At 44.8% G+C, this 15624-nt stretch overlaps 1 protein-coding gene across 2 annotated transcripts in view; it reads right to left on the bottom strand.

Moving 5' to 3' along the window:
* Positions 1–15624, bottom strand: part of PAPPA (pappalysin 1) — a 175090-nt gene that overhangs the window by 108109 nt on the left and 51357 nt on the right. For both annotated transcript variants that reach the window (XM_021414277.1, XM_021414278.1), the window contains exons 3-6: positions 14769–14914; positions 10038–10331; positions 6079–6271; positions 76–197 (exon numbers count right to left, since the gene is read on the bottom strand). In XM_021414277.1, coding sequence (XP_021269952.1) covers positions 76–197; positions 6079–6271; positions 10038–10331; positions 14769–14914 — 755 coding nt within the window. The remainder of the gene's footprint in view (positions 1–75; positions 198–6078; positions 6272–10037; positions 10332–14768; positions 14915–15624) is intronic.

The following is a 15624-nucleotide window of genomic DNA, read 5'->3' as shown; positions in this document are numbered from 1 at the left end:
CACCTGCTCTGTGGTCTCCTCTTTCTCTGGCCCGACCTCTCCCATGCCAGGACTCTGCCCCAGCTCCATGCTTACCTTCTGCTTCCCGTGGGCTCCAGTGCCCCGAGGGATCGCAGGGCATTGGGGACGAGGCGCTGAAGGCGTACTGCACCAGGACTCTTCCCTCCACGCACAGATCACATGCTGATCCCACTTCTCTAGGAGGCCAGGAAAACAGGAAAACACACCACCTTAGTAACAGCTGAATGAGCTGCTTATTCAACTATATTAAACACAGTAAGATTTAGAATTCAGTTCCACTTAATCCTCTTTTCTTAGAGCACGGACAAGAGTGTTTTCTGGCCCCAGCTTTGGCAGGTTTGGGCTAACAGCTGTGAAGATGGCATCAGTGTGAGCCACCACCCAATACAAAGTGATAGCAACCTGGAAACTACTCACAGCCGTAAGGCTGTTGTGGTTTTTTTTGCCCTCACACTACAGCTGGATCAAACCCAGACAAAAGAAAATCTGTGTTGTTTAGAGGTTGGAGCAGAGAAACGGGCCTCAGGAGATGTCAGACCTATTTCTACTCCCATCATGGGTTTATTGCATGAACTCACAGCATCTCCACGACTTTAAAGGCCTCGGGCTTACCACTGATTAGAGGCAGAGTAAAGTCCCAGTTCTGCAAACATCAGAGAGCTGCTCTGAGAAGCACGGCTCAGTTACATGTGCGAGGACCTGCTTTTGGAGGTGGATCACTGCCCACATCACTAGAAGTCTGGAAATGGGGCGGGCCATGATTATACAGCAAGTAACATGCCCTTAATCCTTTCCATGGGGCAAACTGGATTCAATACCCGGCAGCCTCGGCACCAGCAGATGGCTCTTTCTGAACTGAAACCCTCCTGGCCCCATGCCATTGGATGGCACGACAGGGTACTGAGAAAGGCACTTCGCTGCCCAACACCAGATTGCTTCACCTAGACAATAAGCCAAATACCAGCTACTGCCACTACAGCACTGTCAGCAGAAGCTGTTGAGCAGGAAAACCCAGTTAAACACTGCTTCACAAACATTTGTGTGAGCACACTCATGAAGCTAGGCTTTTTAAGCCAGTGTAGCTCTAATGTCTTCTATAACGTTGAATTGATTTATATCAGCCGAGGATGTGGCTCACACAGCTCATCCCTAACGCTCCTTTGTAGTCACACAATTTGGAGCTATGCATGACCCAGAATGTGTGTTTACTGACCCCCCCCAAACTTGTTCATTATTCACAATTCACTGTTCTGCTTTAATAAATGACGCCACCAAAATGAAAGAAAGAATTCTCGATCTTAAGTGAAGAAACGTGCTTAGGAAAGGACAGAAATTTCAGGCAAGCAATGCTGTGCACAACGTGGTGCGCTCTCTAAACGCCCCAAGTGCAGATTAAGCCATCAGTTATTATCGTGAGCAACGCAAAACTTCCACCGTCACCCACAGTGAGATTAATTTCAGTGCACTTTGCAAAGCACATTGTGACCCATGGGCAGAAGAGGACCCCAGGACAGGGGAGCTGCTCTCCCAGCACTCCCAGGCTGTCCCTGTTTCCACTTGGCGCTAGGGACAACACTCGCTCAGCCGCTCTCTGGTTTAGCATCTCCTATTTGTTGACAGGGATCTGTGTGAAAGTCGGCTTTCTCTTGGCTTAATTAGGCGGAAGCAGGGATTGTCAAAGGGGGGGACTTGGAATGAAATCGGTGGCAAAACTTGTATCCATTTCAGTATGGCCCACTGCCACCCTGCAAAGAGACAGTAAATGACCGAGCTCACAGGCATCGCGGGGAGGGATGCACCTGCTGGAAGCCACCAAGTGTGGCAATTGGGAAGAGCAGAGAAATGGGAAGCAAAGGTGCTCTCCTCTTCCCTGCACGATCTGTACCAGGCATACCGAGTAAATTCGGGCGCGCTGTGAATCACGTCTCCACTCTGTCTCACTTCACCCACTTGTACTATTGTCATGATACTACCTGCTAATTTCATCTCTCAATAGACTACTTGGCAGTGGTTTAAGTGCTTAATTCAGGTTGCCTAAATAATATGCTTTTTAAAAAAAAAGTCAAGAATCTGGAAAAAAATGGGATTGAGAAATAAAAATACATAATTACTATTGTGAAGGTTTTTTTTTTTTTTCAGACACATCCACCAACAGCAAGGAGAGAAATCCCTGCAATAACAATCTTTCAGTTTCTCTACAAAGAAACTCCTGCATTAGTGCTCAGTCCTGGATGAGGACAGGGAATTGAAAGCCAACTTTCCACAATTAGGACTGCCTTCTACTCAAATTAGCAGCTATACAATTTCATCACAGCCTGCCATGGTGGAAAAAACTGTAGGCTTATGGACAAACATTTCCTTTTACCAGCAAGGACTTGGAGGTAGGAGGAATCACAAGGAGCATCATGTGGGAACGGCTATGAGCAAACTTTCTCTTTTTACTTTTCCAGTTTGGGAGCCAAACTCAACCCTGATGTAACTCCAGTGGCTGAAAGCAGTTACACAGGGGATGACTCCTGGGTTAAAGATTTTCGTCTGCAGCCTCCTGAGCACAAATCCTGCAAACAGCCACGAATGTCAAAACTAATCATGGAATTGCATGTACGGGCTTATGAAAATCTAAGCCAGACCTTGCACCTTATGCAGCCTCTGACATCAAGACAAAATGAGCATAAAACGGTTCAAAACACCATTAAATAGGAATGATAGCATATCTGACACCTTATACACTGGGCACATGATTCCCCAAAGTGTAGGGTAATGAAAAACCTAGACTTTGCTGTTTTGTAATAAGCCAAGTACTGGGGAAACTCCAGCTTGTGAGGTTCAGAGCACAGGAGGGATTCATTCCTACAGCATGATATTCCAGTGAAGTTGATTCAGAATATAAAGAATACTAGTGAAAAAACAATTCTCACCAGGGCTGGCATCAGTTTAGGGGAAAACCAAAACCAGTTAAAATCTGTCGCTCCTTTTGGTAACAAATGCCTGTTTTCAGTCTAAATTATACCTCCTTGGTATAATACCTGATTGGAATTCAGCATCACTGATGGCCCTGAAACTTTCCAGCAAGATTCAAGCAAGCAGATATCAAGCCCAGTCATCTAGACCTGGGAACCATACTGCCCAAAATGTTTGCTTGCTAAGAACGAGATAGCATCAGGTGCATGGAAATTAATACAGTCACCTCAATGAAAACTTGGAGGAGCAGATGCGTTCCAAGTTTTCTGTCCAGGCAGAATTAGCTGCAGAGCTCTGTGACAATGACTGTTTACATCCCGCCTCCGCATATCAAACAGGAGGCGCATGAATGGATGCTTAGCGACAGCAGATGAAGGCATCTCATAGATGCAGCCAGGAAATGAATAGAGTTTTCTTCTTCTCGCTTGTTTTCCCTTGTTTTGTTGCCTCTGTTATTATTTTATTATTACACATTATTATATGCGCACGCGACATTCTCATGCTTTTTTTTTTTTTTTTCTTTTTTTTTGAGGTAGGATGGAGAAGGGCAAGTATTCCAACCCCATGTGTAGCAGCTGCAGGAAGGAATGCTGGGTTTTAGATATTTGGTAATTAGAGATGGTCAGAAGCTCAACTGGCTGCTGGAGTTTAGGGCCAAACACATGTGGGCAAATTTATGTGCAGGTAAATGACGCTGCAGAGCAACACAGCACCCTTCAGTCCCTTACAGTACCCAGGTGAGCAGGGTCTGCCAGAAAGACTTCACTTTCTGCTCAGCTTGGGCAGCTACACCTGCCGAGGCGTGGGGCATGGTTGGATGGTTGGACTAGATGAACTCAGTTGTCTTTTCCAACCTGAATGATTCTGTGATTCTATGACACAGAACGACCAACCCCACATCCACAGTGATGAGTTAGCATTGCTGCCTGTCCCCGGACTCACAACACTAACCACGCAATTTCTGGAACCAAGGCCTTAAGAGAAAAGCACCAGAAGCTGCAGCACCTGTGACAAAGCTGCATCTGAGCAGGGAAGAGCCTGCAGTCGGAGAGGAAGCTCTGCCTCAGGACCACACTGATGTGGCCCAGCACTATCGACATCCCAGCCACGGATCGGGCTGCAGCAAGTGCCCCGACACCCCTGCAGTGCTGATGGCAGGTCTTCATTAACAAATGTTTTGCACTAGAGATCTAATTATATCGGGCCACAATGCTTGCTAATGTTGCCAGAGCCATTCATCCTTTTAAGGCCCTTTTACACTGTCAAAACAGCATGGAAGGGGCCTCCGTGCATTGGAAACCAGGCCCAAGGCACTCAGCAGTTGAGTATCAGTCTTCTGTTTTTTACATGAATAGTGCCATTGAAGTGAATGAGTTTATTCATTCAAGTGAGGCAAGTAAAATTTAGGCCATGGTGCGCACTTTGTGTAAAAATATCTGCAAAGATTTACAGTATTCCCACACACAGATAAGATTATCCTTGGCCAATTTTACCTCCTACACGTCTTGCACAGTGACCCCATTTTAGGAGCAGACACAGGCAAGCATCCCTAAGCAAGCAGCGCTGGACACATGGGCACTGGAAGCTCAGCACAGAGCTTTTCCAGAGCTTCTCACCACAGCACTAATGTTGGACTTGCTCTGATTAATGTATCAGAAGTTTGGGCTGGCGTAGGCATCTACTGATCTATTTCAGTGAAGTTTTAAAACGGTCACAGCAACATCTCCATATCCATTAGAAGTGGGAATCTCATTTCAGAAAGGAATTGGCCTTGTGTTTGCATTTGAAACTGTCTCTTTAAATCTCTTTAGTAAAACGGGGCACACAGATTTAAAAACCCAAAGGGCATTTTTTCTAGAAGATCACTATTTAACATAACTCTGTTATGAAATTTTAGATTTAGCAAGCGATCCACTGTATGTCATTTAAGAAGCAGCTAACGAGGGGTTATTAAGAACATATTGATCGAGTTATAAGAAATATGTAATAAAGGCATATTTGGTTACATAACAATTAACTCTGCACCAGCGTGTTTTAAGAGGCAGATGGTATTTATTTAATGCACAGACAGTATCTTCTGAAATCTAAATTAAATTGGAGAAACTTAATTTACCTAAAAAAGATTATGGGCCAAAAAATTCCGAATTAATTCTCAAAACTTCACATAAGTCCTTTTCACACGTAGGGAATAAATGGATTCAGTTGCAAAACTGCAATTAAAACAAATACTGCTCAGAGCACGAGTCCTGTCTTTCTTCATCAACTCCCAATATAATTTGATTCCCCCGTCCCCCATATAAACCTGCAATAAAAGGGGAACATCTCTGAGCACTCAAATTAAGGGCAGGCTGGACACTGAGAAAGCCACGCTGTCCTTACAGTGCTGGAAAGAGTTCCTCCCATGCTGAAGACGGTGGCTTTCAAGGTGCTCTCACTGAACAAAGCAGTGCTGAGACAGCTCTCTGGGTGCTAATACGCCTGTAAATTTGGCCTCCTGCAATATGTACTGCTCCAGCCCTGAAGGACGCTCCAAGTTTGTTTTCTGTAAAGTGGCAAAGCAAGAAGGGGAGACGGAATGCAAGCACAGAAGGTGAGCTAACAGCAACGCGAGGTCAATTATTTAGGAAGTTCTCCTGCAGCCCAGCCAAGCTCGGTGCTGGATGCTGCCATCTCCTCCCCCTGGGAAACACCATTGCCCACGAGCCCTGCACTGCCACAGGGGGAGGAACAAAATTCCCCTTGACCTTGCAAAAGAAACGTGCAAGAGGAGGAGGAGGAGGAACGTGCGGGCAGAGCTGGAGCCAACAGGTATTTGTGAGCAGCAATAAGCAGAAATCACAAAGCCAGACCCGCTGATTGAAAATTCCTCCTGTAGCATACGGAAAAAGATTTGCCCTTTATATGGCAAATCAATGGCTCTCAACAGAGTGCTACAGGCTGAGAAGGGAAGAGCAGAAAACAGATCAATAATCCCCTCAATACGAACCAATTTAGGAAGGAGCCTTAGCCCAGGCTGAGTGCAGCACACGTGGAGGCTGCTTCCCTGTCCCCTGCCTACCCAACCGAGCACAAGAGAACCGAGCAGCGCATGGTCACCTTTCAAAGAAGTGCCCATCGATGGGTGGAAACCACTCCAGGGTGACAGAGCTGGGGGTCCGAGCCACGATCTGGGGGGCAATGGCGACAGGAGCCGGTTTCTTCGCAGGCTGCCAGCTCTGATAGACAAGGTCCAAGTAGCAGTGCATCCTGGCCACTTGGTTGGGCGTGAAGGAGTCGGTGCAGTCGTCATCTGCAATGGAAGCAGAAACCGTATCAGCAGCACGGGAGAGACGATGGGAGAATTACAGCCTGGTGAAGGAGAGCTCCTGGACGGGACGGGATGGGGTCTCGCAGCACTCAGAAGTCAATGGTCTGCGAAGAAATTACCGCAGCCACCACTTGTGCAGGTGGGTGAAAGGAAACAGAAGTTAAAAAGGGAAACAAATAAATAAATATACATTCCATCCCTCCGATCTGGGACACACGCGAAGCACCCAGAGGCCGTCCCAGGACAGGACACAAAGGTGGAGGTGAAGGCACAGTGCAGCACCTTCTGGTCGGGGCTGGATTTGGAAGAACTTCATGCCTATGAGAACATCTCAGAGAGGATAGAAGGGCAAAGGATAAATCACTGACCGGGAGCCATGCAAACTGTGTGCAATGGACCGCGACCGTTTTCTTAATTAAAAGAAACCAGAATTTAAAAAAATAGTCAAATAATCTTTTTATAAGTTCTTAAATTTTCCAATGAGCAAATGAAAATGTTCTGAAAGATCAGTTTTAAAAAGCAGTTTATGCTGATTAAAAGCGGGTATTTTTGGGGTAGCAGAGTAGCTTTGTTTCTGCTAAAACCTTCCCCCATCACCAGTATGGTTCTCATCTCTTTCTGAACTCTTCAGAAACATTTTTGATATTTCAAATTTCTTTTTCATTCAACATGGAGAAATAATTTGCTGGATAATTTCCCATAAACGCCCATTTCTCATTTCTTATTTAATCTGTATTTCACAAACACGATTTGGCAACAGGAACACGTCTGGTACTATCTGAACATCATACAGTTTTACAACTCCAGTGCCCCGGAGAAGCAGAAAATTACCAATTCTTCACTGGGCAGATCACAGAAAGAATAACTCCATTGTGCAAAGACACCCAGAAAAGCTGTGCTGAAGACTTTGGTGCTAGCACTTCAACCCCTTTCCTGGTACTCTTCCCATCAGATGAAAAGCTCTTGAAAACTCTGAGTGTTTCTTCACGTATGCCTGCAGAGTTCCCAGCCCAGTAAAACTCAGGCCCAGATGGGACCTCTGCATGCTGCCATGATGCAAACAATGACAGTTTTGCACAGGTCACGTAGTACACTTTTCGGGGAAGATGCAGGTCACCAAAGGCTGTTTGGAGCATCGCCTGTGTGCACGCAAGTTGGCAGTTTGATTTTGTAACAGCGGGACGAGATGCTCGCATGTCTTCGAGTCCATGCCCTGTGAAACTCACAAAATACGAATCTGTTCCGAAGAGAAGTGTGAACCTGCTGGCTAATTTAAAACCTCACCCCATCTTCCCTGAACCACAAGGAAAAGGAGCCGGCTTTGGTTGGGATCCTGCTCAAATTCCAGCCCCAAGCGCAGCCCTGCTGCTACTGATTCGGTCAGGACACCTCAGATTACACATCCTCCTGTCTCCCTCCTGATTCCACTGGGCAGTGACCCTCCCCTGACCAAAGAGGCACAGCAGGCTGACAGACACCACCAGCTTGAGAGTCTCTACAGATCCCTGTGGTTATGCAAAAAGCTGCTTTAATATGACATCTCTAGATTTCCTCAATAATTGTCGACGGTCTATCCCCGAGCATGCTGTAAAAGCCATAAATATTCTTCACGGAAGCCCAGAAGGAGACAAAAGGCCCTTAATAGCCATCATAAAGGAACAATAAAATATATATAGGACAAAGCAGTGAGACAATGGCACAGGAGAAAGATGACCTGCATTTCCAATCTGTTTAAACAGCAGCACAGGCTGTGTCCTGGGGGAGGGAGAAGGCGAGGGCAGAGATGTTTCACTTGATCACTCAATTTCAAGAAGGGTTGAAGAGCCTCAAATGAAATTATAATTAGAGAAATTCAATGCACTTTGCTGGGATGATTATTCCAACAGAATTCAGAGGCAGAATTCCCGCTGACTTCGTGGAGCGTGGTCTAAAACATGAACCTATATTTTTTATCTAGGAGCACCGTAGCTAGTTGGATGTTTAAAAATAATACAAGCATTCCTCACAGTTCTTGATCTTCTAGATTTTGTAACTTGCTGTTTTGGGAAACAAGAAGTCAAGTTTTATTTGCTGCTTTGCTACGAAGTTGGGGGGGACTGGACAGATGGGTGATAGATGGACGAACACGATGTGATCCAGTTGTATGCAGGCAGCAAGAGAAAATGGCAAGGCGATGTTTAGAGCCGCATGACCTCAACCTACATGTTTCAAAGGTATTTCTACAGAGATTTAATATCCTGATATGATTTTTATTCCACTGGCAACAACAGAAAAGCAAACAGATTCATGCATGAGCTCTAGAGATACCTATCATGTCGCTTCACTTAATTTTTCAGGGGAAAAAAAAAAAAGGTTTCTGCTCAGAACACCAGCACACACATAGCTCCCAACAGCAGATAGGTATCGCTGCGCTCTGCCTCATCTCACGACACAGCTGGCAAGGCAAGTGCTCTTTGGAAGATGAGACCTCGGGGTTTTGAAACATTCATGCATGCATTGCCCTTTATTACATACCCACAAGCAGATTTGGTGGAGGGATATTGTAAATCCAAAGTGCTACTGACTTATTTGTGTGAAATAGCCAGAAGACTGTTTGAGACATTAAGACTTTCTGCCCTACCACACGCACAGAAGTGCATAACACTTTTAGGACCTGACTCAGTGCTTGTATGTTGCCCCTGAAAACACCCTCTAAATGAACAGAAAAATAAAGAGGAAACTAAGCACCACTTTTAGCTAGTGCCACGAAGGGCATGAAAGCATTTATGTTATAAATCATTTCAATCTGTGCCCCAGATGACATTAAACATTTTGCTTTCCTACAGTTTTATTACAGGATAAGCACTCTTATGACCTTTTGAGTGGGCAATCTGTGTTTCTGCTTGTACTGTTAAGGTGCCCTTCAGTGTCTCTGCTTGTATTGGTCACCTTTAAAGTGTTGCAGACGCTGCCAACTCGGTGTCACAGACCTTCAGCACAGCTAGACCCCAAGGCCTGAAATAAGGAAATACAAGCCCGGGCATCCTCTGCTCTTTCGGAGAAATAACAGAGCATCCTTCAGCTCCCCTTGAACTTCTAGGAGTGGAGCGAGGAGTGGCACTCCCAGCACAAAGCAGCATGATGTACTGGGAGCCTCTGAGCTCGGACCCAGGTGCTACCCGAGTATTCACACGTGGGTGATGATGTGAGTGACTGTAGCTGAACAGCAGAGAGTCTAAACCAAACAGCAAACATGATATTTGAACGGCTGCACAGAGGCATGAGCGGCGTCTCATTAGATGCCTATGACAGCCTCATCCCCCAGCTTTGGTGGTGTCAATATTCATCTGACATTTGCTATCTCCTGGCGAGAGTGTAAACAATCTCTGAATTTGAGTTTTTCAGAGAATTCCTAGATCAGACATCCAGATCTCAGTCAAATAGAATGTCAGATTTGCTGAAGAGCTTGTAGGTGCTGGTTTCTTAATGCTCAACTCATTTCTTTCCTCCCCCATACGATGACCTGCCCAGTCACCACACGAAGCTATGTACAGTTTGGGAAAACTGCGAAAAAACAGGAGATGTGGAAGGAATTCCTGAGGCCACCAAATTTGGTCCCTATCAAGACTGGCCCTAGACCTGTCAGGTCAAAACCTAGACCAATATAAAGCCCCATGTGACATGCACTGCAGAAATCCAAGATAATATTGCTGTTCTCTACTCCCACCCAACCACAGACCCCAGCAGCAAACCAAGGAAGCCCAGGTACCTGCATAGCTCATGAAGTTACTGAACGGTGTGTTTAAGAAACTGTGAAAGCCACACGTGTCGTTGCCAGGTCCGGGATCCCCACACAGCTTGTGCTTAGGAGCGGGGTTGGTGTCACTGCAGAGGTCCCCGGTCTCGAAGGAGGGCTCCGTTTCCATGCACGGATCGCTGCAGGACAGGATCTCTGAGATGCCCCGGAAGACATGGTAGAGCCCCAGGCTGTGCCCAATTTCATGGATCATTGTGTGCGTGTGGCCAGGAATGCCATAGAAGGAAGGATTCAGCACAATACCACCTGCAAGGGGAAGAGAAAAGAGCTTCTACGTTTGTCTGTCTCCCCCAGAAGAGCAAGAGAAAGATCCAGCAGCGGTTCATCGGATCCTTTGTAACACAGACAGTCCTTGCAAAATTGGGCACATCACATGCACAGCATGGTCTAATCTCACCGTAATGTGGGGCTCCTAAGGATGAGGAATCGTGGGACACAGTCCCGAAGTACCAAAGCCACAGTGCCAACTGGTCTTTCCACTGAATATACTCCATTTAGTTTGCGTGTTTATAACTCAGAAAAAATCCTACGTGCAATTATTTCACACTGTGCAATTTCAGATCATTCTGTGTGCTTAGACAGAATGATTGTGCCCAGACAAGCGTAAGCAATGCATCTGACACCAAGAGTCAAACAAAACATACCTGGAGCCCTCGGTACGTTATTCCACAGGATAAGAATATAACACAGCTAAACACACTAAAAATTGCAGTAGATCGCAGTGGTATTTGCAAACTAATACCTGGGTGAAGAAAATGGAATGCATTCCTTGCTGGAAAAAGGGAGGTATTTGTGGGGTGTGCTCTGATCCTGTAGGCAGTTTTGAAGTAACAGTGAGAAATACACAGTGTTCATGTACTCAGATGAGCTTTGTTTGGTCTGAGCTACACAGCCCGCTAATGAATATGCATAAGTCTAATGTGTCAAAAAAATATTAAATCCTGGAACGCGATAATTCGGAAAGAACCGTGTGGTTGTTAAACATGTGCAAAGACAAGCAGTGGTGATTTTTTCTGTTGTGCGAATTATGGGATGTGTAGATGAGCAAATAGTAAATTTGTGAGGCTTTACAATATATTGAATTAATCATAAGCATTATATTTTTAGATCAGCTGGATGTACCTTTGGATTTATGATACGTATCGCATTTTCTTCATTTAGCTTGTTGACCTCAACTTTTCCAAGCCTTTTATTTAAAACTGTTTGTATATATTACCTATCATGAGAACAGGAGTCTGCTCTGTAAAAGTAATAGCGGGAAAATAAATCTTGGATATGGTACACTAATAATTTAGTGACAATGAGGAGAGAAAGGATTTTGGCAGGAGGAGTTTTATCAGTGACTGCAGCACAGGGAAGATGAGATCACCAGGTTCTGATGCACTGTAGACTGTTCATTCTCATCTGCCTGGAGACTTTTGTAGCAAGAACTGGGGAATTACAGGGAAATAAGACTGAGAAGATCTCAAGAAGTCATTTAATCAAGTTCTCAGAACAACATGGGACCAATTATGTCTATACCATCCCTCACACCTCTAGGCCTGATGTCTTCTTACAACCTCCAATGACGTGACCACCCCTGCAATCAACTTCAGCAGCCATCATCCTCATGGCTGCAAGGATTTAACTCACATCTAAACTGAACTGATTTTTGGCAATTCACGTTCATTACTTGAAGTCCTGTCCCACACAGACGCAAAGAACAGAAGATTCTCCTCTCCTTTCATCAGCTTTTATGAGATTCTCATCATCTCAACTTCAGGCTCTTTTCCTTTGGTCTGAATAGCCACAATCCATTCAACATTCCCATGTAGCTCAGTTCTTCTTCTAGACCTCCCCGACCGTTCTTCTTTGGTTTACCCAGTTTTCTCATGTTTTCCTCCAAATACAGTGCTCAGATACAATGCAGTGCTCCAAATCTAGTGGTATCAATGCTGAAGAGAGGAACGACCACTTCGTATGTCTTGCAAAGATACATGCACAGGTAGCAAAAAAGACTTTCACTTTGTGCATTGGCATGTGTGAATGTATGCACACAGTGGAGTCACATGTGCATGCACAAATACGTATATAGCACGAATAACTCAATAGCAAATTTAAATACAAACACTAAAGAGTGAACAAAATTAATCACACTGCAACATCACACCTATTATAGCACATTCGGAGTCTGCACATCCTTTCCACAACCCTGGGCTGGTCCTAACACTAGTTCTTCACAAACCTGATATACACAGATTTACAAGTATGCAGGTACTGCCACCACCATGCTCCTGGCATCCTTCTCTCGTCCTTTATATGACACATACTCTGATCCCTCCAGTGCTTGGGCTCCACTTAGATGGATCCATTCACACCCAGAAGGAATCTCAGCACGTTGTTTGCTTGTTCTCTTTCTCAAAGGTACTTCCAGAGTTTGTTTTCAAATGGTGGGAGTACTGGTGAAATTCCCCAGCAGAGCGTGCCTTCAGAATAAAGGCTGGCCAAATGGTTCTGGCACTGGGCAGCCCTGAGGCAGCTGGAGAGGGAGATTTTATTTTTGCCTTTGTTGAAAATTTATATTTTTCACAGCTGTCAAGAATCTAAATCAATTGCAGTTTTACAGAAAAGATAAACTCCTGCACCCAGACAATCTCTATCCCAGCCTTTAGATCTGCACCACAGGACATATTTCATATTTTTTATTAAGTACATATTGGATTTATAGAAGAGAGTAAAAAAGATTAAAGATGAATTCTTACAGACCAAGCACAGGTCTGGGAGGGCTATTATGACAGGAAATTATGGCCATTATTTATTTATTTTTACTTTTTTTCCACTGCAAGTTAACTTCAAACTGTTGGCTATGTCTTTCTTTCTTCCTTTCTTTCTTTCTTTTTTTTTTTCTTTTTTGTAAGATCTCTTTTTTGTCAATGGATTCTGCCAATACACTGTAGGAGCTGTATTTAAATTGTTTTGCTCAGGCATGATGTTGGCAATTAGCTTAACGAAGTGACAGAGGAACCCATCAGGGCTTTGGGCAAGCCCCAGCCCTCTTGCAGAAGGTTCTTCTCTGCCTTCTGGATCTCCTTCCTTGTTCTCTGCTCCCTCCCAAGGCAACACCAAGGGAAACTATGCAAATACTCATCTAGGGGCAGATCTACACCAGCCTTATTTCACTCCAGCAGTAACATTAGGGGTGGTGTTTCCTAACAGCAACCAGAACTGCTGTGGGCAGATGAAGGAGTAGGGGGCCGTGGTACTGCAAAAAGTGAAATCTCAGCAGCGTGGGGGCCAGTGTAGCCCGGGGTTAATACATTTCTTTGTTTTTGCCAAAAGATGTAGCTGTGGGGAACGCTCACCAGCAGGCATTCCCAGCTCCTTCTGTTTTGGGTGCTCCCAGCCAGAGCCTGCAGAGATAGGGCCAGAGGCAAGTCAGTGGAAGTGGCTTCACTTCCAGCCTTGCTCAGAAGGAGGTGGTGTCTGGATGTGTCAGTGCTGGCTCCTGCTCGCGATTCTTCCAGAGCAGCTGCAGAGCTGGATGTCATAATGAAACACTGGTAACTGCAGCAGGGCAGCCAGCTCCTACTGCTTGGTCTGACCATGGACCCTCTCAGCCACAGAGACAGGTCACAATAGAGAGGTGTTAACATCCAGGTTTGAAGTAATGTAGTTTTGAGTACAGAGAAGTTGTAGTTCAGCTCTCATAGCAACAGGATGTATGTTTAGTATGCTTTAGAGTAATAAAAACATATTTGCTGTCTTCTTCTGGGCTTTACGTTTGCCCATCTTTGTTTTGCTCATTGTGGGCTTGGATAATGAAAAAAAAAATGGCTGAAACAGCCTTTCATAAAAGCTGAATGAACTGGATTTCATCTGCCTAGGGAGGCCTAGCCAGGCTGGAGAAAGTATCTGAAAAACTTGTATGAATCCTTGCTCTTGTACTGATGACCAGATCAGGTCTGCAGCCCGAGGGAGGTTTCCGCAGTTAAGTTAAGCACACACAGACTCATGCAGTGCCTTCTGGAACTTCAGAGGTTTGCATGACGTCTTGCAAAGAACATGGGTCCAGTGGCACTTGAGGTGTCAAGGCCACGATTCACCTGGTAGGTTGCATGGCTTTGTCTGGAACCCCGGGCTACACCAGCCACGGGCAGCAGATCAGCTACGAAGTGTGCAGGCCCATCTGCAGGGCAGCAAACTCTTCCCCATTCCACTCAAACAAACATTAGAAATACAGTCTTGGGGCAGTTTGCTCTTTTGCACAGTGGTGGAAAAAATAGCAACAAAATGTCATCTGTGAGGAAAATTAATTGGACGCTTACTAAGCAACGAACTGAGGATCATAACGTAACAGGTTAAGGTTAAAAATTCATGTCTGTCTAGCATTCCCTCACCTATCTCCCCCAACCCTCCTTGCAAAGTGCTCTCATGGAACAAATGCCCTGTAAAGTAGCTTCACTTAAAAGGTGAAATACTTTCAGATTGACATCATCTACAAATACCATAATATGCTTTGGGTTTATAACCTAATATTTTCCTGGTTGTGAGCCAGTATCTGGGAATCGTGAAATACTTTTTTTTCCCCTGACTATATATTAGAGGAATGATAAGAAATCAGACCAGAGCTTAGTGCATATTTGTCTTGCCTTCTTAGCGCCTCAAAAGAATGCTTTACAAAGAAGAAACATCTTTATCACTCACCTAGATGCATCAAGGCCTCCTTGTCCCAGGGCCAAGTTGCCACTCCAGCCAGCTCTTCCTCAGAGGAGTTGGCAAAGAAGATGTTGAGGTGTGTGGATCCATCCAGTTTGAGTATGTTCTTCAGTTCATTGACATCTAAGTATGCTCTGTTTAAAAAAAGAAAAGAAATCCATTTTTTTCTAAAAGTGGCAGAAAAAGCAACAAAGTATTGAAGAAGTACGGCAATCCAGGCTAAGATCTTACAATATCCTGCATATCAGTCACCTGAAATATTTTAATAACTCACTCCCAAACTTCAATTACTTCACATTCATATAGTGAATCTCATCTGAGGACTTCCAGCCGTTTCTGAACTATGGCCACAAAACCCAAGGTAAATGCATAAAGCTGTCTATATTCCCAAGATAAATATAGGAATCTTTTTTATTATGAATGTAATTAACCACGTACTATGGCCAGTAAATCTTCCTATATCAGCAGTTACCTTGCACATTCTCTCTAAGCTGTTCGGTGTTTTTAACTACTATTCTCCCCCACAACAACAAGCTCCATGCCTTCAGCCAGGCACCAGCTCCCACCATCACTCCTGTAACACCAGTGGCATTATTCCTGCTGTGATGCACTCAGCCTAGCCCTGACACGGGATGGCTGGTTGGGCATTGCTCTTTCCAGAAAGGAAAGCTGTAACATGCAGAAGGGAATAAACAAAACAAAGTTAGAACTGCTGTATTCAGAGGTTACCAAATAATAATGCGAACCAACCAATCACTTAGCCTCCTTTTGAAAGCCTACCCCTTGAAAGAAGTAGATTTTGATGATACCAGAAGACAGGAGGAACTGCTAGCCCATGTGCATC

Source organism: Numida meleagris, chromosome 16, assembly GCF_002078875.1.
Source record: "Numida meleagris isolate 19003 breed g44 Domestic line chromosome 16, NumMel1.0, whole genome shotgun sequence".
NCBI classification, from domain to species: Eukaryota; Metazoa; Chordata; class Aves; order Galliformes; family Numididae; genus Numida; species Numida meleagris.
Note: the sequence above shows the minus strand (reverse complement) of the source record. Positions and strands in the feature narration are given on the sequence as shown.